The sequence below is a fragment of the Nerophis lumbriciformis genome, linkage group LG28 (genome assembly GCF_033978685.3).
Source record: "Nerophis lumbriciformis linkage group LG28, RoL_Nlum_v2.1, whole genome shotgun sequence".
Classification (NCBI taxonomy): domain Eukaryota; kingdom Metazoa; phylum Chordata; class Actinopteri; order Syngnathiformes; family Syngnathidae; genus Nerophis; species Nerophis lumbriciformis.
In genome coordinates, this window is record NC_084575.2 from 34,253,897 (window position 1) to 34,276,488 (window position 22,592).

Genomic DNA, 22,592 nt, shown 5'->3' on the forward strand with positions numbered 1-22,592 from the left:
ACAAGTTACACCTTTTGAATGCAATTACTGAAATAAATCAAGTTTTTCAAAATATTCTAATTTACTGGCTTTTACCTGTATATATCTATGAATGAAATACTTGACTTGGTGAATTCTAGCTGTCAATATACTCCTCCCCTCTTAACCACGCCCCCCCCCCCCCCCCCCCCCCCCATCTCCCGAAATCTGAGGTCTCAAGGTTGGCAAGTATGTGTGTTGCCATCATTATAACACTTATATACAGTAAATCTTTTCATTTTCTTTGCGGCTCCAGACAGATTACTTTTTTGTAATTTTGGTCCAATATGGCTCTTTCAACATTTTGGGTTGCCGACCCCTGAACTAGATCATTAACACTTATAAATGTTATCCACTAGATGACGCTAGAGAGTGAATTGTATTCTGGAAGAAAACAATCCGTTTATAGTTTGGTAAAAAAAATGTATACTTAAATTATTCTTAATTTTATCTATTTATTTATTTTGACTGGAATTATTGTACGCACATCATTTTATAATATTTTTTTTAAGGAACTCATTTTATTTTTGTTTTTGAAAGCAAAAAGCCCGCGCGGTGAAGGAGCACGTGATGACGTCATGGTGACGTCACACAGGAGGCGGAACTAGCCGGCCTGTCACTTCTGGTGCTGCAGTCTGAGACGTTGTGGCGACCTCAGGCTCTCCTTTTTCACTTAAATAACGGATTTAACTCTTGAATGCTGAAGAGGAGCATGTAAGTAATACATTTCCGGCACACCTAACGACTCAAGCGAGTGTCTTAACTGTGTTAAAGTTGTTGTTTTTTAACGACGGTTCTGTAGTGTTTACATTACAGCTTAAGAAAAGACTAGCTTTTCCCGAAAAAGTTGAGTTTTGACCTTGTGGCTTGAACATTGTCCTTAAACTGGAGGGAATCTGAGGGATATCAAATAATTTGATAGTGGGAAAAAAGGAGCAAGCTTCATCAGAGGATGGACATTAATGTTGTTTTGGGAGAATCTCTGACCGGAAGTGACTCGTGCAATTCGTCTTCGTCCCGTCAGCGTGTTACAATCTGAAATATCACAGCTATAATATATAACATTTTGTTAGAAACCCTGTTTTATTATCTTCATGCACACTGCGTGGTGTGTTTGCGGATTGTACGTAAGGTGTGGAAAATGTATGTTACCTCTCTTATTTTGAAAGGGTCCTACTTCTACAAACCCCGTTTCCATATGAGTTGGGAAATTGTGTTCGATGTAAATATAAACGGAATACAATGATTTGCAAATCCTTTTCAACCCATATTCAATTGAATGCACTACAAAGACAACATATTTCATGTTCAAACTTTTTTTTTGCAAATACTAATTGACTTAGAATTTCATGGCTGCAACACGTGCCAAAGTAGTTGGGAAAGGGCATGTTCACCACTGTGTTACATGGCCTTTCCTTTTAACAACACTCAGTAAACGTTTGGGAACTGAGGAGACACATTTTTTAAGCTTCTCAGGTGGAATTCTTTCCCATTCTTGCTTGATGTACAGATTAAGTTGTTCAACAGTCCGGGGGTCTCCGTTGTGCTATTTTAGGGTTCATAATGCGCCACACATTTTCAATGGGAGACAGGTCTGGACTACAGGCAGGCCAGTCTAGTACCCGCACTCTTTTACTATGAAGCCACGTTGATGTAACACGTGGCTTGGCATTGTCTTGCTGAAATAAGCAGGGGCGTCCATGGTAACGTTGCTTGGATGGCAACATATGTTGTTCCAAAACCTGTATGTACCTTTCAGCATTAATGGCGCCTTCACAGATGTGTAAGTTACCCATGTCTTGGGCACTAATACACCCCAATACCATCACACATGCTGCCTTTTACACTTTGCGCCTATAACAATCCGGATGGTTCCTTTGCCTCTTTGGTCCGGAGGACACGACGTCCACAGTTTCCAAAAACAATTTGAAATGTGGACTCGTCAGACCACAGAACACTTTTTGAAGTGCTCTAAAACTTGCTGGTAGACGGCTGCGTTGACCCTGGATCTCAGGAAACAGAGTGGACCGACACCAGCAGATGACATGGCACCCCAAACCATCACCCAACCATGCAAATTTTGCATTTCCTTTGGAAATCGAGGTCCCAGAGTCTGGAGGAAGACAGGAGAGGCACAGGATCCATGTTGCCTGAAGTCTAGTGTAAAGTTTCCACCATCAGTGATGGTTTGGGGTGCCATGTCATCTGCTGGTGTCGGTCCACTCTGTTTCCTGAGATCCAGGGTCAACGCAGCCGTCTACCAGCAAGTTTTAGAGCACTTCATGCTTCCTGCTGCTGACCTGCTCTATGGAGATGGAGATTTCAAGTTCCAACAGGACTTGGCGCCTGCACACAGCGCAAAATCTACCCGTGCCTGGTTTACGGACCATGGTATTTCTGTTCTAAATTGGCCTGCCAACTCCCCTGACCTTAGCCCCATAGAAAATCTGTGGGGTATTGTGAAAAGGAAGATGCAGAATGCCAGACCCAAAAACGCAGAGTTGAAGGCCACTATCAGAGCAACCTGGGCTCTCATAACACCTGAGCAGTGCCAGAAACTCATCGACTCCATGCCACGCCGCATTAACGCAGTAATTGAGGCAAAAGGAGCTCCAACCAAGTATTGAGTATTGTACATGCTCATATTTTTCATTTTCATACTTTTCAGTTGGCCAACATTTCTAAAAATCCCTTTTTTGTATTAGCCTTAAGTAATATTCTAATTTTGTGACACACGGAATTTTGGATTTTCATTTGTTGCCACTTCAAATCATCAAAATTAAATGAAATAAACATTTGAATGCATCAGTCTGTGTGCAATGAATAAATATAATGTACAAGTTACACCTTTTGAATGCAATTACTGAAATAAATCAAGTTTTTCAAAATATTCTAATTTACTGGCTTTTACCTGTATATATATGTGTGTGTGTATGTTACTCATCAGTTACTCAGTACTTGAGTAGTTTTTTCACAACATACTTTTTACTTTTACTCAAGTAAATATTTGGGTGACTACTCCTTACTTTTACTTGAGTAATAAATCTCTAAAGTAACAGTACTCTTACTTGAGTACAATTTCTGGCTACTCTACCCACCTCTGCTGTTCAGTCTCTAGTGTGTGTATGCTAAAGATAGCAGCATCCCCTGACATGTGTAAAGAAACAAGATTGATCTCCATATTGCTTGTAAATATAAATGATGTGGTTTCTATTAATATGATAGTGTTGCTGCGATCCAAAGAGGGAAGCACATGACTGTAAGAACGGCAGCAGTAACCACAGGATGGCTGCAGCCGGAGTGGTGGAGCTGTTTGTGCTGCAAAGTGTTAAATGGCTGGAGTGATAGGGGAAGACGAGAGGGGCAAGAAGATGCAGCTGCGTTATTTTTTTTTTTTGCCTCGTGATGATGCCGTCAGCAACGTGACTTTGTTTACATCCTGCCCGGTCGTGGAAGCGGGCATCCTCGGGTATGTGTGTGTGGTGCAGCTGCCGTGTAACACTGAATAACACTTGATTGTGTCTTGACTGTGCAAGTCTGAGCTGCGTTTTGGATATGTTGTTGTTGTTGAAAGTGCACAATCATGCTGCTAGCAGCTGGAGGCAAGTGCACGCAGTCATATTTGTTTACCGTGTTTACCACACAACCAGCGTGGTTATTATCCGAATATAAGTGTATGTGTCTGTGGGTATTTTGATTCAAAGATAAATAGATTTCACCATGCATTGACCTGAAAAAAATGCATCCTAGTAATACTTTTCTATCTTTTTTTTTTGGTGAGAAATGCATACATCTGGTCCAAGTCAAGTCCTGAAGTGTTTTTTACTGACATTGTAGCCATGGAGTGTGTCGGTATCTTTTAACTTCCCTTGTGCAACATCCAAAGGAAGTGCTGGTAACTTGAGCAATACAGAACATTTGTGGATGTCAGGAACCTTGAGAATTGTTCATTTACTGCAGTGCGTCAGAATAAAACCAGGACTGTTTTTTTTTAGAGGTGTGTGCTGGAGGATGGAGTTTAAAGGTGTTGCTCATTATCATGTGAAAGGCCAACAGCTGCTCGGTCCACTGAAAGACATTATTAATGCGTTATTCTAATGGACTCAGGTGGCACACACACACACACACACACACACTTCTAATATTAGTGTAATTAACCTGCATGGGGAAAACACACTTTTAGCAGCACTCTAATCTGAATCATTGTTTTCTTCTCAGGTTGTGACCTCCTGTTTCTCTACCTCATCAATAGTCCTCCTCACCTTCCTGGAGAAGACTGTGAGTCCATTGAAAGGGACACAAGCTGTGGAATATCGTATGGCAAGATACAGATTTTTCCTCATCTTGTGCTAATTAACAAACGTTATACAAACCCCGTTTCCATATGAGTTGGGAAATTGTGTTAGATGTAAATATAAACGGAATACAATGATTTGCAAATCCTTTTCAACCCATATTCAGTTGAATGCACTACAAAGACAACATATTTGATGTTCAAACTCATAAACTTTTTTTTTTTTTTTGCAAATAATAATTAACTTAGAATTTCATGGCTGCAACATGTGCCAAAGTAGTTGGGAAAGGGCATGTTCACCACTGTATTACATGGCCTTTTCTTTTAACAACACTCAGTAAGCGATTGGGAACTGAGGAAATTAATTGTTGAAGCTTTGAAAGTGGAATTCTTTCCCATTCTTGTTTTATGTAGAGCTTCAGTCGTTCAACTGTCGTATTTTACGCTTCATAATGCGCCACACATTTTCGATGGGAGACAGGTCTGGGCTGCAGGCGGGCCAGGAAAGTACCCGCAGTCTTTTTTTACGAAGCCACGCTGTTGTAACACGTGCTGAATGTGGCTTGGCATTTTCTTGCTGAAATAAGCAGGGGTGTCCATGAAAAAGACGGCGCTTAGATGGCAGCATATGTTGTTCCAAAACCTGGATGTACCTTTCAGCATTAATGGTGCCTTCACATATGTGTAAGTTACCCATGCCTTGGGCACTAATGCACCCCCATACCATCACACATGCTGGCTTTTCAACTTTGCGTCGATAACAGTCTGGATGGTTCGCTTCCCCTTTGGTCCGGATGACACGATGTCGAATATTTCCAAAAACTATTTGAAATGTGGACTCGTCAGACCACAGAACACTTTTCCACTTTGCATGAGTCCATCTTAGATGATCTCGGGCCCAGAGAAGCCGGCGGCGTTTCTGGATGTTGTTGATAAATGGCTTTGGCTTTGCATAGTAGAGCTTTAACTTGCACTTACAGATGTAGCGACCAACTGTATTTAGTGACAGTGGTTTTCTGAAGTGTTCCTGAGCCCATGTGGTGATATCCTTTAGAGATTGATGTCGGTTTTTGATACAGTGCCGTCTGAGGGATGGAAGGTCACTGTTGGTTTCCGGCCATGCCGCTTACGTGGAGTGATTTCTCCAGATTCTCTGAACCTTTTGATGATATTATGGACCGTAGATGTTGAAATCCCTAAATGTCTTGCAATTGCACTTTGAGAAACGTTGTTCTTAAACTGTTTGACTATTTGCTCACGCAGTTGTGGACAAAGGGGTGTACCTCGCCCCATCCTTTCTTGTGAAAGACTGAGCATTTTTTGGGATACCCAATCATGGCACCCACCTGTTCCCAATTAGCCTGCACACCTGTGGGATGTTCCAAATAAGTGTTTGATGAGCATTCCTCAACTTTATCAGTATTTATTGCCACCTTTCCCAACTTCTTTGTCACGTGTTGCCGCCATCAAATTCTAAAGTTAATGATTATTTGCAAAAAAATAAAAAATTTATCAGTTTGAACATCAAATATGTTGTCTTTGTAGCATATTCAATTGAATATGGGTTGAGAAGGATTTGCAAATCATTGTATTCCGTTTATATTTACATCCAACACAATTTCCCAACTCATATGGAAACGGGGTTTGTATGTCAATGGCAGATCTGAGCTAATCAATTTGTGCACTTGGAGAAGATTGGGTAGACCCAGTTCTTGTTCATAATGAGTCTTTGCACACACCACCGACCAGTACAAAATGGCTTTTTGCCATATTTGGTCAACTGGCCGAGCTCCAGATACACGGACGCGCTCACTTCCATACACGAACAAGATGAGCTCCATATTCTCAAACAAGGCTAACGAGTGAAGTAAATTATACTCAAGGGTTAAAAGAAAGTCAAACTACATAAACTATAAACAAAGACTAACTTTTTTTTCCATCATGTCACAGCTAAATCCACTCTGAGCTCTCGCACAACTTTCCCATCAACTATAAATCATGTGCACGTGCTCAATTTCACGAATGCTGTTATTTGTAGGTCTCTTCTATGGCCTCTTCAGTTCCCTCTAAGCCAGGGGTGCTCACACTTTTTCTGCAGGCGAGCTACTTTTCAATTGATCAAGTCGTGGGGATCTACCTCATTCATATATATAATTTATATTTACTTATTTATGAAACATATGTTTTTGTTAACAAGTTAAAGATGTTTAATGACAATACAAGCATGTTTAACACATGTAGTTAATATTGTTAATAAATTAAAGGTTTTTAATGATAATACAAGTATGTTTAATACATATAGTTAATATTGTTAACAAGTTAAAGGTGTTTAATGATAATACAAGCATGTTTAACACATATAGTTACTATTGTTAATAAGTTAAAGGTGTTTAAAGATAATGCAAGCATGTTTAACACATATAGTTAATATTGTTAATAAGTTAAAGGTGTTTAATGATAATGGAAGCATGTTTAATACATATAGTTAATATTGTTAACAAGTTAAAGGTGTTTAATGATAATACAAGCATGTTTAACACATATAGTTAATATTGTTAATAAATTAAAGATGTTTAATGATAATGCAAGCATGTTTAACACATATAGTTAATATTGTTAATAAATGAAAGATGTTTAATGATAATACAAGAATGTTTAACACATAGTTAATATTGTTAACAACTTAAAGGTGTTTAAAGATAATACAAGCATGTTTAACACTTATAGTTAATATTGGTAATAAGTTAAAGGTGTTTAAAGATAATACAAGCATGGTTAACACATAATTAATATTGTTAACAAGTTAAAGGTGTTTAATGATAATACAAGTATGTTTAACACATATAGTTAATATTGTTAACAAGTTATAGGTGTTTAATGATAATACAAGCATGTTTAACACATATAGTTAATATTGTTAACAAGTTAAAGGTGTTTAAAGATAATACAAGCATGTTTAACACATAGTTAATATTGTTAATAAGTTAAAGGTGTTTAATGATAATACAAGCATGTTTAATGCATATAGATTCCTTTCTTTCATGAAGACAAGAATATAAGTTGGTGTATTACCTGATTGTGATGACTTGCATTGATTGGAATCAGACAGTGGTGATGATAATGTCCGCATTTTCGAATGGAGGAGAAAAAAAGTCCTCCTTTCTGTCCAATACCACATGAAAGTGGTTGGTTTTTGGCATCTTATTTGTCCAGCTTCCGTACTCCTTTGTATACACTTTACAAGAAATACATTGTCGGCAAACTCCGTAGCTTGCTAGCTTGTGCACGCCAGCTTTCTGAGACTCTTATTTTGGTAGCGCAGGCAGGATGAAGCAGCACTTTTATTGTGCAACTGTGCAGTCGGTCTTTAGAGTTTTGACGACAGGTACGGCGCCAGAGTCTGTTGAAATAAAGTGTTTCTCGCCTTCCAGTCGGTAATTTTAATGAGCTGGCAGCAGCCAGCGTCATCTCAGAAGACCCTCGGGTGCCGTGAATGTCAATCAAGTGACGAAAGTGACGTCATAGTGAAGATTTATGATCGCTCATTTTTAGGACTATTTTTTTAATGCCTGGCTGGTGATCGACTGACACACCCTCCGAGATCGACCGGTAGCTCGCGATCGACGTAATGAGCACCCCTGCTCTAAGCCATGTATTTTTCATTCAAGTCACGCAGTCAAAACTTTCTAAAATTAGTTTCCCTTATTCCCTACTGTGGAACCTCTCTATGTCATCATTCTTCAGACACGCTGACGGACGTTGACATACAGTAAATAGTTATCAGCATAACTGAAATTTAAAACTTAAAAAAAACAATTGCAAACACATTTATTGGTTAAAGACTCAGGATGCAACAATATCAATCTCATGGTGTGATATTATTGTGGTATTGTCCAAAAGAAAAAAAAACTTGGTAAAAATGCCAAAGTGTGTAAAATAAAGTGTCAGGAACGTTTAGGATAAACACACTTATTGTAATTGAACACAAACGTGCTCAAATGTCCATCCATCCATCCATCTTCTTCCGCTTATCCAAGGTCGGGTCGCGGGGGCAGCAGCCTAAGCAGGGAAGCCCAGACTTCCCTCTCCCCAGCCACTTCGTCCAGCTCTTCCTGTGGGACCCCGAGGCGTTCCCAGGCCAGCCGGGAGATATAGTGTTCCCAATGTGTCCTGGGTCTCCCTAGGGAGGCGTTCGGGTGGCATCCTGACCAGATGCCCGAACCACCTCATCTGGCTCCTCTCGATGTGGAGGAGCAGCGGCTTTACTTTGAGCTCCTCCCGGATGGCAGAGCTTCTCACCCTATCTCTAAGGGAGAGCCCCGCCACCCGGCGGAGGAAACTCATTTGGGCCGCTTGTACCCGTGATCTTGTCCTTTCGGTCATAACCCAAAGCTCATGACCATAGGTGAGGATGGGAACGTAGATCGACCGGTAAATTGAGAGCTTTGCCTTCCGGCTCAGCTCCTTCTTCACCACAACGGATCGATACAGCGTCCGCATTACTGAAGACGCCGCGCCGATCCGCCTGTCGATCTCACGATCCACTCTTCCCTCACTCGTGAACAAGACTCCGAAGTACTTGAACTCCTCCACTTGGGGCAGGGTCTCCTCCCCAACCCGGAGATGGCACTCCACCCTTTTCCGGGCGAGAACCATGGACTCGGACTTGGAGGTGCTGATTCTCATCCCAGTCGCTTCACACTCAGCTGCGAACCGATCCAGTGAGAGCTGAAGATCCTGGCCAGATGAAGCCATCAGGACCACATCATCTGCAAAAAGCAGAGACCTAATCCTGCAGCCACCAAACCAGATCCCCTCAACGCCTTGACTGTGCCTAGAAATTCTGTCCATAAAAGTTATGAACAGAATCGGTGACAAAGGGCAGCCTTAGCGGAGTCCAACCCTCACTGGAAACGTGTCCGACTTACTACCGGCAATGCGGACCAAGCTCTGGCACTGATCATACAGGGAGCGGACTGCCACAATCAGACAGTCCGATACCCCATACTCTCTGAGCACTCCCCACAGGACTTCCCGAGGGACACGGTCGAATGCCTTCTCCAAGTCCACAAAGCACATGTAGACTGGTTGGGCAAACTCCCATGCACCCTCAAGGACCCTGCCGAGAGTATAGAGCTGGTCCACAGTTCCACGACCAGGACAAAAACCACACTGTTCCTCCTGAATCCGAGGTTCGACTATCCGGCGTAGCCTCCTCTCCAGTACACTTGAATAGACCTTACCGGGAAGGCTGAGGAGTGTGATCCCACGATAGTTAGAACACACCCTCCGGTTCCCCTTCTTAAAGAGAGGAACCACCACCCCGGTCTGCCAATCCAGTGGTACCGCCCCCGATGTCCACGCGATGCTGCAGAGTATTGTCAACCAAGACAGCCCCACAGCATCCAGAGCCTTAAGGAACTCCGGGCGGATCTCATCTACCCATGGGGCCTTGCCACCGAGGAGCTTTTTAACTACCTCAGCAACCTCAGCCCCAGAAATAGGAGATACGTTAACATACAGTATAATTTAAAACAAAAGTAAAAAATATACATTTAGGAATAAAAAGATCACATAAAAAATTAAAAATAAATAAATTAATCAAATAAAAGGCAGTTCAAATAAAAACAAAACGCTACAATAACAATTGGTCCTTCTGTCCCATTGAAGCAAAAGGACTCCCTTTGGGAGTTCTTCTGCAATGGGCCAGGCGGGCCCTAATTATTCCAAGTCTCATGCTGGGTTAAAAGCTAGTGAATAAAAAGTAAATTGTACATTTCTCCAGGGCTCTGATTGTCTAAACTCTGTATAACTGCTGTGGAGTTTGGTCGCAAATGTAGAAAGAAGGTAGGTGCTGCTACAGTCGGTCCAGTCGCCACGACAGATGTAGGGCTCGTAAATCAAACTGGGGCAAATCAGGCACCGCTGAGAGATCAGTGTGGACCAGTTATCTTAAAGTAGGCCAGCAACTATTAACCTAGAATCATAGTTTTAATTGAATCCTTCTCAAATTGAGGATGCTTATGCAGTATTTCATTTCATTGAACCTGTTACCATGCGACTACAATCCTCAGGTCACTATTATGCCAAATTATTTATTTATTAATCGCTCCTGTGGGTGCGAGCTACACTCTATATCGGGGATGTCAAACATGCGGCCTAAGGGCCGGATCAGGCCCGCCAACAGGTTCAGTCCAGCCCACAAGATGAGTTTGCTAAGTGTAAAATTGAGATGCATTTTTAAACTGCTGTTCTAAATGTGTCCACTGGATGTCGCAATAGTAATTGTTAGGCAAGCGAATAGTTTATACCGGGGGCATACTTGCCAACCCTCCCGAATTTTCCGGGAGACTCCCGAATTTCAGTGCCTCTCCCGAAAATCTCCCGGGACAACCATTCTCTTGAATTTCTCCCGATTTCCAACTTTTTGGTTGGCCAACGGTTTACGTTGTATTGCCCACCCTGACGGCAAGTGTGGGAGTCGGTTCTGAAGTATGACGTAAAGAGACGTAACTTTGTCACCTCGCCTGGTTATTGACTCAAACCCAGAATATTACACTGCCCATACCTATGCTCCTTCAAAGGCTGTGCTACTGGCTGCAAAGCATTGCACTTTCAAATACAACAATGAGTAGAGAGGAGTGTTATGTGTGTATATGTGTAAATAAATGAACACTGAAATTCAAGTATTTATTTTATTTATATGTATATATATATATAATAAAATACATATTTATATATAGCTAGAATTCACTGAAAGTCAAGTATTTATTTTGGCCCTGCGATGAGGTGGCGACTTGTCCAGGATGTACCCCGCCTTTCGCCCGATTGTAGCTGAGATAGGCTCCAGCGCCCCCCGCGACCCAGAAGGGAATAAGCGGTAGAAAATGGATGGATGGATGGATATATATATATATATATATATATATATATATATATATATGTATATATATATATATATATATATATATATATTAGAGATGCGCAGTTTGCGGACACAACCGCGGAGTCCGCGGATTATCCGCGGGTCGGGCGGTTGAAATAAAAAAAAAATTAGATTTTAAATAGATTCAGGCTGGTGGCAGTTAAACCAATTGGGAAATATATATACATAGTTAAATGTTGTTACCCACATACGAAAAACGAGCAGGCACCTGCAGCACGCCACAACAGAAGAAGAAAAAAAAAAAAGATGGCAACGCCGACAGCAAACGTGGTACGCGAAAAAATAAAAAAGGGAATACTAAAGACCAGGGAAAAAAAGGCCAGAAAAGTTCAGCGTGGACTCGTTTTTATGAGGTTGTAAATCAGGATGATAGTAATGCTGGCTACGTGATTTGCAAGAGCTGCGACGCTGTTTATGTCTACGACAGTCACAAAACCGGGACATCTAACATGGTGCATCACATTTGTGCAAAACCCCGAACCGCCACAAACACCCTGAGCATGAGTAGTTTTGTCCGCCGTGATCCCAGAAGAGTGCCACAGGATGTTAAAACAAGATAGAACGCAGCTGCCTGCAGCAGTTTGAGTGGCGCGAGCGCGCTTGGAGGTGCGCTCAGCGCGGCTCCCAGATGATTGCGCATTGGTGTGCGTCTGGGCCGTGACAGCGTGGCACGCTTTGAATGTCTCTGCTGCATTGGATCAGTCTCCTTTCTTTAACAGGCAAAAGCTTTATAACCTCACTAATGCCTTGCATTGTCTATATTAGATATATAACAACGGGCGGGTGCGGGCGGGTGCGGTTTTGATAAAATGTTAGTTCGGGTGGATGGCGGATGGTTGACGACTTTTGTGATGCGGTTACGGATGAAATAATTGCCTATCCGCGCATCTCTAATATATATATATATATATATATATATATGTGTATATATATATATATATATATATATATATATATATATATATATATATATATATATATATATATATATAAAAAAAATACTTGAATTTAAGTGAATTCTAGCTATGAATATACTCATTTACACACAGCATTAACATTGAGCAATAAGGACGAGGAAAATAAGGAGTGGGAAAAAGCATAACCTTTCCAGCGTCGGAGAAAGTTAACACGCAAGCTTACAGTAACTTCTGTGTCACACTGCACGCATATACGGTGCGTTCAAGGACCGCTGAACAGAAAAGGGCGTCACAACGCCTGCCAGAACACTATCAGTGAAGCATAAGAAAGACAAAACATACAAAATAATAGGCTTACTAACAATGTGTCTATATTTATTTTTTTATTTTTATTTTTTTATTAAACTTGGTTAAAAGATTTCAGTGTGTACTTTTAGAGCACATTCATCAATACCGTGATAATAATGATAACAATGATATGACATTTTGTAACAGTTACATCCCTAACCTGCACCATCACCAACTATCAGAGTACAATGTCCTTAAAATTGGTCTCGTCCTGTCCATGCAGATCTTCATTTGATCTTGTTCTGTATCTTGGTTTCACAAAGCCCTTAGGTATCACACACTTTGCATATAATACATATCACATTACATATCATAGTGTGCAATTACATGAACCCTTTTTTTTCCTTTTGAGGTATGATGAGTGTGTAAGAGAAGAACTGAGATTTTTTATAAACACACATTGAAAAAAAATCAGTTCAACTGTCAATTTAAATCAATTAACTTTTATCATGAACAGTACTGTCAGAGGTGGGTAGTAACGCGCTACATTTACTCCGTTACATCTACTTGAGTAACTTTTGGGATAAATTGTACTTCTAAGAGTAGTTTTAATGCAACTTACTTTTACTTTTACTTGAGTATATTTATAGAGAAGAAACGCTACTTTTACTCCGCTACTTTTATCTACATTCAGCTCGCTACTAATTTTTATCGATCTGTTAATGCACGCTTTCTTTGTTTTGGTCTGTCAGACAGACCTTCATAGTGCCTGCCTTACTGGTGACGTTTCACTCCGTTCCACCAATAAAATGCAGTCACTGGTGACGTTCACTCCGTTCCACCAATCAGATGCAGTCACTGGTGACGTTGGACCAATCAAACAGAGCCAGGCGGTCACATGACCTGACTTAAACAAGTTGAAAAACTTATTGGGGTGTTACCATTTAGTGGTCAATTGTACGGAATATGTACTGTACTGTGCAATCTACTAATACAAGTTTCAATCAATCAATCAAAAGTGTGAAGGAAAAAAGACACTTTTTTATTTCAAACGTACATCCCGTCACAAGCCTAAAGACTGACTGTACAGTTCCTGTCTTCACAATAAAAGTGCCGCTCCATCGCGCCTGCGCTTTCAAAATAAGAGTCTCCGAAAGCCAGCGCAAACAAGCTAGCAAGCTACGGAATTTGCCGCCAATGTATTTCTTGTAAAGTGTGTGAAAACGAATATGGAAGCTGGACAAATAAGATACCAGAAACCAACCACTTTCATGTGGTATTAGACAGAAAGGAGGAACTTTTTTTCTCCTGCATTTGAAAACGTGGACGTTAAGCACTGCTGTCTGATTACAATCAATGCAAGTCATCAGAATCAGGTAATACACCAACTTATATTCTTGTCAACATGAAAGAAAGGAATCTATATGTGTTAAACATGCATGTATATTCATTAAAACACCTTTAACATGTAAACAAAAACGGCAAAATAAATAAATATAAATGATATACTGTATATATCAATGTATGTGTATATATATATATATATATATATATATATATGATATGTGTGTGTATGTTACTCATCAGTTACTCAGTACTTGAGTAGTTTTTTCACAACATACTTTTTACTTTTACTCAAGTAAATATTTGGGTAACTACTCATTACTTTTACTTGAGTAATAAATCTCTAAAGTAACAGTACTCTTACTTGAGTACAATTTCTGGCTACTCTACCCACCTCTGGTCGTCATACATGTTGTATTGTGTGTCACAGACAAGTCAACTGCTGCCAGAAGCAAATGTGGAGAGACACAGAAGGAAGGACCAAGTCACATGGGAGTGTGTGACAGTACGAGCGTAAGGCTTCGTGTTCAGGCCTCCCGCCATTGCCCCCTCGTCCCAGACAAGCATGGCAGGGAGCAGAGAGCGCAGTGGTCGGGCCCAGAGGCCGTGGTCAGTCTACCGGGCGAACACGTTCCAGCTGTCCAGCGAGATGATTGGCTTAGCCCTGGCAGGTAAGGAAGATAAGAATCTGGCTGAAAATGAAATGAAATTGCATTATTCTAAATGTAACTTTTGGGGGGGAGATGCTAAAAATGAGGGAAATGCTCAGTTGGATCAGAGATTTCTCACAGAAACACACACAAAAACACAAACTGAGTATTTGTTTGGATGCAATTATTAATCGGCAGTGTTGGGAGTACTAACGCCATTAGTTTCGGCGGTAACTAGTAATCTAACGCGTTATTTTTTATATTCAGTAACTCAGTTACCGTTACTACATGATGCGTTACTGCGTTATTTTACGTTACTTTTTATGTAGTATAAAGTGTCTTTTATAGGAGCGCTGCTGTGTCATCGTTCTGATTCTTCTTGTGTCACAAGCCGGAGCAGAGAGACACGCGCTTTGTGTGTGTCTGGGACGGTGTGAGTGTGAGTGTGGGGGTGGGGGGGGCGTGTCTGATCATGGCGGAGCCAGAAGTCGAGTTTGCTAACATGGAGATATTTTCACTACTTTTCTTTTGTCGAGCACAAAGAAAAGAACATTTTAGTTAAATTTAAATTGTGCTTTGGATCAAAGATCCCATCTACTGCCCAAAACAGCAATTCAAATCTGCTGAAACAAGCTACGTAAGCAACATGCTTCGACGAAGCTAGTAAAGAGAGATAGAGACTCCAATGACACTTCACCTCCACCACTTAAGGATGAACTCTGCCTCTGCTCATCATTCAGCACTGAAGGTACACACACTCTGTCAATCAATGTTCCCTCTAATTGTTCATGTGTGAGCAAAGGCAAAAACTCCCTGAGCATTGAGTGGAGCCCATGTGAGCAACATCAGACGTGCACACTGTGGCTACACCAGCAGCACACCTGTCCCAAACATGACTAAATAACAAGTTAAATCTCCATCCATCCATCCATTTTCTACTGCTTGTCCCTTTCGGGGTCGCTGGAGCCTATCTCAGCTGCATTCGGGCGGAAGGAAGTGTACACCCTGGACAAGTCCCCAGCCATCGCAGGGCCAACAGATAGACAGACAACATTCTCTTATTGTTATAATCAAATGACAGCAGTCATTTCCATTTCTAATATAAGTGTTTAGGCCCACTTACAATGACAATGACAAAAAATATTGTTTTTCATGAACTGTGTACTTGTATTGTTTGTCTGGGTGGAGGTCCTGCTTTGGAAATAGTTTGTAGCCCTTTCAGACATTGCATTTACCGTATTTTCCGCACCATAAGCCGCCCCGTGTTATAAGCCGCGCCTTCAATGAACGGCATATTTCAAAACTTTGTCCACCTATAAGCCGCCCCGTGTTGTAAGCCGCATCTAACTGCGCTAAAGGAATGTCAAAAAAACAGTCAGATAGGTCAGTCAAACTTTAATAATATATTAAAAACCAGCGTTCTAACAACTCTGTTCACTCCCAAAATGTACGGTAATGTGCAAATGTGCAATCACAAACATAGTAAAATTCAAAATAGTGCAGAGCAATTGCAATAACTTAATGTTGCTCGAACGTTAATGTCACAACACACAAAATAAACATAACACTCACTTTCTGAAGTTATTCTTCATTCATAAATCCCTCGAATTCTTCTCCTACGGTGTCCGAATTAAAAAGTTGGGCGAATACTACGGGATCCAAAATGGCCGGCTCCGTCTCGTCGAAGTCATCAGAGTCAGTGTCGCTGTTGTTTTTCCAGCAGTTCCGTGAATCCTGCCTTCCGGAAAGCTCGGACCACAGTTGAGACCGAAATATCCGCCCAGGCATTTACGATCCACTGGCAGATGTTGGCGTATGTCGTCCGGCGCTGTCTCCCTGTCTTAGTGAAGGTGTGTTCGCCTTCGGTCATCCATTGTTCCCACGCCGTTCGCAGTCATGCTTTAAATGCCTTGTTGACACCAATATCGAGCGGTTGGAGTTCTTTGGTTAATCCACCCGGAATGACGGCGAGTGTTGTATTTGTGTGCTTCACTTGTTTTTTGACACCATCTGTGATGTGGGCGCGCATGGAGTCGTATATCAACATGAACGGAGCTGCGTGAAAAAAGCCACCCGGCCTCTTCGCGTAAACTTACCTTAACCACTCGCTCATCTTTTCTTCATCCATCCATCCATCCCTTCGAGTTAGCTTTTATGATGACGCCGGCTGGAAAGTTCTCTTTTGGCAAGGTCTTCCTTTTGAATATCACCATGGGTGGAAGTTTCTGGCCATTAGCATGGCAAGCTAGAACCACAGTGTGTCGCTTAGTAGGAGCCATTTTGTGGTCTTTACAGATGTAAACACACAAAGGAAATGAAACGTAATACCCGCGCGCTTCCTCTTCTATGGGGGCGGGTGCTTACCTTGGCGGTTGCTTACCGTAGAAGAAGAAGCACTTCCTCTTCTACGGGGAAAAAAGATGGCGGCTGTTTACCGTAGTTGCGAGACCTAAACTTTATGAAAATGAATCTTAATATTAATCCATATATAAAGCGCACCGGGTTATAAGCCGCACTGTCAGCTTTTGAGTAAATTTGTGGTTTTTAGGTGTGGCTAATAGTGCGGAAAATACGGTAGTTCCCATTAAAGCATTCACATGTTGCACAATGAGATGTAAGCAGGGGATCATGTGTACATTCCTGCAACTTCCTGTTTGTAAAAAATTTATTTTTATTAGTATGTATTTGATATACTAACAGCATTTCATGATTAATATTTATAAATTAAGATTCCTAATAAATGACACTAGAATAAGCACACATTTGATTGGTGAATCATAGTGTAACGACCTGGAATGACACTTTATGTGTGGTGTTGGAGTTGTCCGACTTTTTGTGTGGCTGTAAACGCATCACTGGCTAAGTGCCATATGTGCATGTGTTGGCGCAAGTGAGAAAGAGCGAGCGGCTGCTGTTGATATAACAGTGATGTGTTTATGGCCGACACTAAAGAGTTTTGCTCAGTAAAGTGATGGATGGAATTCATGTCTTCAAAGCTTCTCGACAGACGTATTATTATATTTGAACAATGATGACGAAAACGGTTTTCTCTGTCGTGTCAAAAATTGTTATGCGCTTATTTTTTTTATTTTGTGCGTGGCATAGATTTGCCGTGCGCAGAGGACGCTTGAGTGGGCCAGGCTAATCTTTCCTTATCTCTAAACTAAAACTGGGGAAATGTGAAGAGTGTTCTGGGCTTCAGACATGATTTTGTGTCATAATTTCTTGAGGAAAAAACGCCTGGTTAGACTTTGTGTATGTAGTGTGTGCCTTTCTTGCTTTACAGCTATGCTGTTGTTATGCTGTTTGTTACTTATGTATGTTATGTTGCAGCTATTTAAAATAGTTTTGTCGATTTGTTCTGGCCAGAAACAAATTGGCCCTTTGAAACATATCTTTGTCTTTGTGTGTTGTATGTAGAGCACATTGCTTAGCAGAGTTCAGTGATGCAAATGCATGTCAAGTTGATCAACACATTGTATTATTCTCCAGTGCAATAACAGTACTAAAATGAAGGCTAAAAAGGCATTAATGGGAGCTTTAAAAAAAAAAATAAGAAAAAAATAAGTAACTAAATAGTTACTTTTCACAGTAACGCATTACTTTTTGGTGTAAGTAACTGAGTTAGTAACTGAGTTACTTTTGAAATGAAGTAACTAGTAACTGTAACTAGTTACTGGTTTTCAGTAACTAACCCAACACTGTTAATCGGTCAACATTGTACATACGGATTCAGCGTAATTTGATGCCTGCTAGAGATGCGCGGATAGGCAATTATTTCATCCGCAACCGCATCAGAAAGTCGTCAACCATCCGCCATCCACCCGACCTAACATTTAATCAGAACCGCACCCGCCCGCACCCGCCCGTTGTTATATATCTAATATAGACGATGCAAGGCATTAGTGAGGTTATAAAGCTTTTGCCTGGCGCAGTGGGAGAGTGGCAGTGGGAGAGTGGCCGTGCGCAACCCGAGGGTCCCTGGTTCAATCCCCACCTAGTACCAACCTCGTCATGTCCGTTGTGTCCTGAGCAAGACACTTCACCCTTGCTCCTGATGGGTGCTGGTTAGCGCCTTGCATGGCAGCTCCCTCCATCAGTGTGTGAATGTGTGTGTGAATGGGTAAATGTGGAAGTAGTGTCAAAGCGCTTTGAGTACCTTGAAGGTAGAAAAGCGCTATACAAGTACAACCCATTTATCAACCCATTTATTTGCCTGTTAAAGAAAGGAGACTGATCCAATGCAGTACAGACATTCGCGTGCCACGCTGTCACGGCCCAGACGCACACCAGTGCGCAATCATATGGGAGCCGCGCTGAGCGCACCTCCAAGCGCGTCTCGCTGCCGGCGACGGCCGGGTATGGTCCCGACGCTCCAGCGCCATCCATTTCCAGGGCTAGTTGATTCGGCAGGTGGGTTGTTACACACTCCTTAGCGGGTTCCGACTTCCATGGCCACCGTCCTGCTGTCTATATCAACCAGGGTGAGCCTCACCCCTTTCGTGAGCGCACTGCGCGCGTAGTGACCCCTGTTACGCGCCCCCGGCAACGGGGGTGGCGGGCAGGTAAGCTGCTTACCTGCTGCGCGTGACGCCGGCCGCGGCGAAGGCGGACGAGGCGGCGTGTCGGTGCGGTGGGCGCGGTGGTGACCCTGGACGTGCGTCGGGCCCTTCTCGCGGATCGCCTCAGCTACGGCTCCCGGTGGGGCCCTCTCGGGGGAAGGGGCCTCGGTCCCGGACCCCGGCGAGGCGTCCCTTCTCCGCTCCGTAAAAGTGTCCATCTCTTCTTTCTTTTTTTTCTTCTGTTGTGGCATATGCTGCAGGTGCCTGCTCGTTTTTCGTATGTGGGTAACAACATTTAACTATGTATATATATTTACCAATTGGTTTAACTGCCACCCGCCTGAATCTATTTAAAATCTTTTTTTTTTTTTTCAACCGCCCGACCCGACCCGACCCGCGGATAAAATCTAATTTTTTTAAATTTCATCCGCCCGATCCGCGGATAATCCGCGGACTCCGCGGTTGTGCCCGCAAACCGCGCATCTCTAATGCCTGCGTTGTCTTGTATGTCTTCCAGGAAACAGTCAGGACCCAGATGAACCCGTGCTTGAGTTCAGCATCGGTGAGTCAATCAAATTCAGCTTTTTGACTTATCCAGGTAGGTCATTATTTACTCTGTGTGTCGCCGAGTAGCCTGCAAAGACCTGCTGACTCCTGCTTTGGATCGGAAACCCAACAGTTTTGTAGCAGTGAGCTGCACAACGCCACCGCAGGCCTTCTGGACCAAACACGCCCAGACAGAAGTCATAGAGGTGAAACGCCATCCGCCGTTTGGTGTTTCCAGTGAACTAGCATGTGCTGGTACAGATTATTGTCACTGTTCCCCACTTCAACAGGGTAGCAGCAACCCCATCTTCCTTAGCAGCGTCGCCTTCTTCCAGGATTGCAACATCAACCAGCAGACGCAGGTGAAACTGGCGGTCTACGACGTGAAGGACCGCTCCCATGGCACGGTGGGAGGTCTACGACGACTCACGCACACTTCTGCTTTCAGACGGAACTGACACTTCTGTTTTCCTTCTTTTTGTGGGTTCAGATGTACATGTTGGGCTCTGCACTTTTCCCTGTAAAGGAGTTGTTGCATGAAAAAGACCACAGATTAGAGCTGGAGCTCAGGTAGAACATGCAAGGCACCCTTCTCATGTGCACGTGCCCATAAGGTGCTAAGCTAGATTGTTGTTTTGTTTTTAATTATACAGGTCAGCGGAGAACAAGCGGGTGGGAAACCTCTCCGTGTCCGCATGGCAGATGGGCGAGAAAGCAGATCAGAGAATTTCAGTCAGCCGCCTTCCAGACAGTAACAATGGCCGGGTAGGGCACCGTATTTTTCAAAGAAACCCTCAACAGGAAGTGAGTTTTCCCCACGTACATGTTGTTGAGCACCTTCGGTGTTTCCTGTAGACAATGCTTGCTGTTGACGAGAGCCTTTCGGAAGCGATGGGAGTGCGAATCAAGTACGCCTCACTGTGCAGAGACACCCTTCTGCGTTCAGGTATAATCACCTTCTCCATATTCTACATCCTTTTGTATTGACATGCAGACAAGGGTCAACAGGAGCAGACCAGCAGCTTATTCACAACCTCGCTATGCGGTTTTGCAGCGGAACTTAAACCTGGATCCACCCTCATACGAATTACATGTTTTGTTTTTTGTTTTTTGTTTGCTATCCCGCTGTCCGCCATCTGTGCTGACTGACCCATGACTCCATGTTTACATCACACCTTGACTCTTATTATTGAATGAATGAAATAAGTTTATTTCGGTCATATAATCAACCATCAACCATTTTGTGTGATCAGTTTAACAGCACAGATTATACATATTTAACAATCATACACATTTACACACAAAAAGAAAAGAAAAAGAATAACCGAAAAAGGAATACCGTATTTTCCGCACCATAAGGCGCCCTGAGTTATAAGCCGCGCCTTCAATGAACGGCATATTTCAAAACTTTGTCCACCTATAAGCCGCCCCGTGTGGTAAGCCGCATCTAACTGCGCTAAAGGAATGTCAAAAAAACAGTCAGATAGGTCAGTCAAACTTTAATAATATATTAAAAACCAGCGTGATGTGGGCGCGCATGGAGTCGTATATCAACATGGACGGAGCTGCGTGAAAAAAGCCACCCGGCCTCTTCGCGTAAACTTACCTTAACCACTCGCTCATCTTTTCTTCATCCATCCATCCCTTCGAGTTAGCTTTTATGATGACGCCGGCTGGAAAGGTCTCTTTTGGCAAGGTCTTCCTTTTGAATATCACCATGGGTGGAAGTTTCTGGCCATTAGCATGGCAAGCTAGAACCACAGTGAAGGATGACTTCTCATTCCCTGTGGTGCGAATATTCACCGTACGTGCTCCCGTTGTATCCACAGTGCGGTTCACAGGAATATCAAAAGTCAGTGGAACCTCGTCCATGTTGATAATGTTCTCTGGCCGGATCTTTTTTTCAGCTATCTTGTTTTTACAATATGCACGGAAAGTAGCCAGCTTTTCTTGAAAGTCTTTAGGCAGTTGCTGTGAAATAGTAGTCCGTGTGCGGATGGAGAGATTGCGTCTTTTCATGAACCGGATCCCTGTCGCTTAGTAGGAGCCATTTTGTGGTCTTTACAGATGTAAACACACAAAGGAAATGAAACGTAATATCCGCGCGCTTCTTCTTTTTCTGCTACGCGGGCGGGTGGTTGCTTACAGTAGAAGAAGAAGCGCTTCCTGTTCTATGGGGGCGGGTGCTTACCTTGGCGGTTGCTTGCGTAGAAGAAGAAGCACTTCCTCTTCTACGGGGAAAAAAAATGGCGGCTGTTTACCGTAGTTGCGAGACCGAAACTTTATGAAAATGAATCTTAATATTAATCCATATATAAAGCGCACCGGGTTAAAAGCCGCACTGTCAGCTTTTGAGTAAATTTGTGTTTTTTAGGTGCGGCTAATAGTGCGGAAAATACGGTAGCTTATATTTGCCTATCCCAGGGGTCGGCAACCCGCGGCTCCGGAGCCGCAGGCAGCTCTTTGATCACTCTGATGCGGCTCAGCAGCTTACTTGCTGAACGCCCCAATTTTCCCGTGAAACTTCCGGATTTCAGTGTCTCTCGCAGAAAACTCCCGGGATTAATATTCACCGATTTTCACCCTTACAGCTATAATAAGGGCGTGCCATGATGGTACAACATTTGGCGCCCTCTACAACCTGTACAAACAGCGTGCCAGCCCAACACTTGTTATACAAAATACATCTTCTGCTTGCACACGTACGCGACAGCAAGGCATACTTGGTCAACAGCCACACAGGTTACACTGACGGTGACCATATAAAACAACTTTAACACTCTTACTAAGAATGCGCCACACTTTGAACCAAAACCAAACAAGAATGACAAACACATTTCGGGAGAACATCTGCACCTTAACACAACATAAACACAACAGAACAAATACCCAGAATCCCATGCAGCCCTGACTCTTCCGGCTACATTATACACCCCCCCCCCCCCCCCCCCCCCCTCTCTGTGCGTCGGTTGAGGTGGGCGGGGTTTGGTAGCGGGGGGTGTATAATGTAGCCCGGAAAAGTTAGGG

General features: G+C 42.7%; 1 protein-coding gene across 7 annotated transcripts in view; it reads left to right on the forward strand.

Moving 5' to 3' along the window:
- The first annotated feature begins 631 nt into the window (after positions 1-631).
- Positions 632-22,592, forward strand: part of inpp4ab (inositol polyphosphate-4-phosphatase type I Ab) — a 130,225-nt gene continuing 108,264 nt past the window's right edge. For all 7 annotated transcript variants that reach the window (XM_061924087.2, XM_061924088.1, XM_061924086.1 and 4 more), the window contains exons 1-9: positions 632-732; positions 4,237-4,296; positions 14,238-14,478; positions 19,537-19,581; positions 19,653-19,771; positions 19,856-19,972; positions 20,056-20,135; positions 20,219-20,330; positions 20,421-20,511. In XM_061924087.2, coding sequence (XP_061780071.1) covers positions 14,373-14,478; positions 19,537-19,581; positions 19,653-19,771; positions 19,856-19,972; positions 20,056-20,135; positions 20,219-20,330; positions 20,421-20,511 — 670 coding nt within the window. In that variant the 5' untranslated portion in view covers positions 632-732; positions 4,237-4,296; positions 14,238-14,372. The remainder of the gene's footprint in view (positions 733-4,236; positions 4,297-14,237; positions 14,479-19,536; positions 19,582-19,652; positions 19,772-19,855; positions 19,973-20,055; positions 20,136-20,218; positions 20,331-20,420; positions 20,512-22,592) is intronic.